The 1,248-nt window shown below is 42.8% G+C and overlaps 1 protein-coding gene across 1 annotated transcript in view; it reads left to right on the forward strand.

The window, feature by feature from the left end:
• LOC104720864 overlaps positions 1-1,248 on the forward strand; it is a 19,314-nt gene that overhangs the window by 16,800 nt on the left and 1,266 nt on the right. Inside the window, exons 24-26 of the mRNA XM_019232601.1 lie at positions 10-192; positions 289-630; positions 814-1,144. Coding sequence (XP_019088146.1) covers positions 10-192; positions 289-630; positions 814-1,144 — 856 coding nt within the window. The remainder of the gene's footprint in view (positions 1-9; positions 193-288; positions 631-813; positions 1,145-1,248) is intronic.

Here is a 1,248-nt window from a genome sequence, read left to right on the forward strand (position 1 = left end):
TTGTTCCAGGGTTTATTGGCAGCTCATCGTGGAGGATATATAGATTCTCAAAAGGAGGAAGGGCCTGCTCCACTTTTGTGGAGATTTTCAGACTTTTTGAAGTGGGCGGAGCTTTGTCCATCTGAACAAGAAATTGGTCATGCATTAATGCGTCTTGTGATTACCGGGCAGGAAATACCACACGCATGTGAGGTATGTGATTCTGTGAAAACCTCTTAACAATAATTTTATTACTGCATGAATTTCTAGACAGATGAGAGAATAATCTAACGGAATGCTGTTTTTCAGGTTGAGCTACTTATTCTGTCTCATCACTTCTACAAGTCATCCACGTGCCTTGATGGAGTTGATGTTCTTGTGGCTCTTGCTGCCACTAGGGTCGAGGCTTATGTTGCTGAGGGCGATTTCTCATGCCTGGGTCGCTTAATAACTGGAGTCGGAAACTTCCATGCTCTTACTTTCATTCTCAATATTCTAATCGAAAACGGGCAGCTTGATCTTTTACTACAAAAGTTTTCTGCTGCTGCTGATGCAAACACTGGCACTGCCCAAGCTGTCAGAAGTTTTCGGATGGCTGTTCTGACCTCGTTGAATCTCTTTAACCCAAATGACCATGATGCATTCGCAATGGTATGTCTTTGGTAGCTGGAATCATCCAAGTAAAAGAGTTTAATTCATTTACCAGACTAGATGATAGAGTGTATCTGGATTGGCTTTTACCATCTCTGTTACTTGTGCACGTGAAGGAACATTTTGGGAATTTTTTTTTTAAATTACTTCTGTTCATGGCCTTTTTTCTCATTTGGTCTGCAGGTATATAAACACTTTGATATGAAGCATGAAACGGCTGCTTTGCTAGAGACACGTGCAGATCAGGCTGCACAGCAGTGGTTTTTACGGTATGATAAGGATCAAAATGAAGATCTCCTTGATTCAATGCGCTATTACATTGAAGCTGCTGAGGTTCACACTTCTATTGATGCTGGAAACAAAGCACGAAAGGCTTGTGGTCAGGCTTCCCTTGTCTCCCTTCAAATAAGGATGCCAGATTCTAAGTGGCTCTGTTTATCTGAAACAAACGCGAGAAGAGCACTTGTTGATCAATCCCGATTCCAGGAGGCTTTGATTGTAGCAGAAGCCTACGGTCTTAACCAGCCAAGTGAATGGGCGCTTGTGCTTTGGAACCTGATGCTCAAACCCGAACTAGCGGAAGATTTTGTGGCTGAATTTGTTGCGGTGCTTCCGCTA

This window comes from Camelina sativa, chromosome 11 (genome assembly GCF_000633955.1).
Source record: "Camelina sativa cultivar DH55 chromosome 11, Cs, whole genome shotgun sequence".
Lineage (NCBI taxonomy): Eukaryota > Viridiplantae > Streptophyta > Magnoliopsida > Brassicales > Brassicaceae > Camelina > Camelina sativa.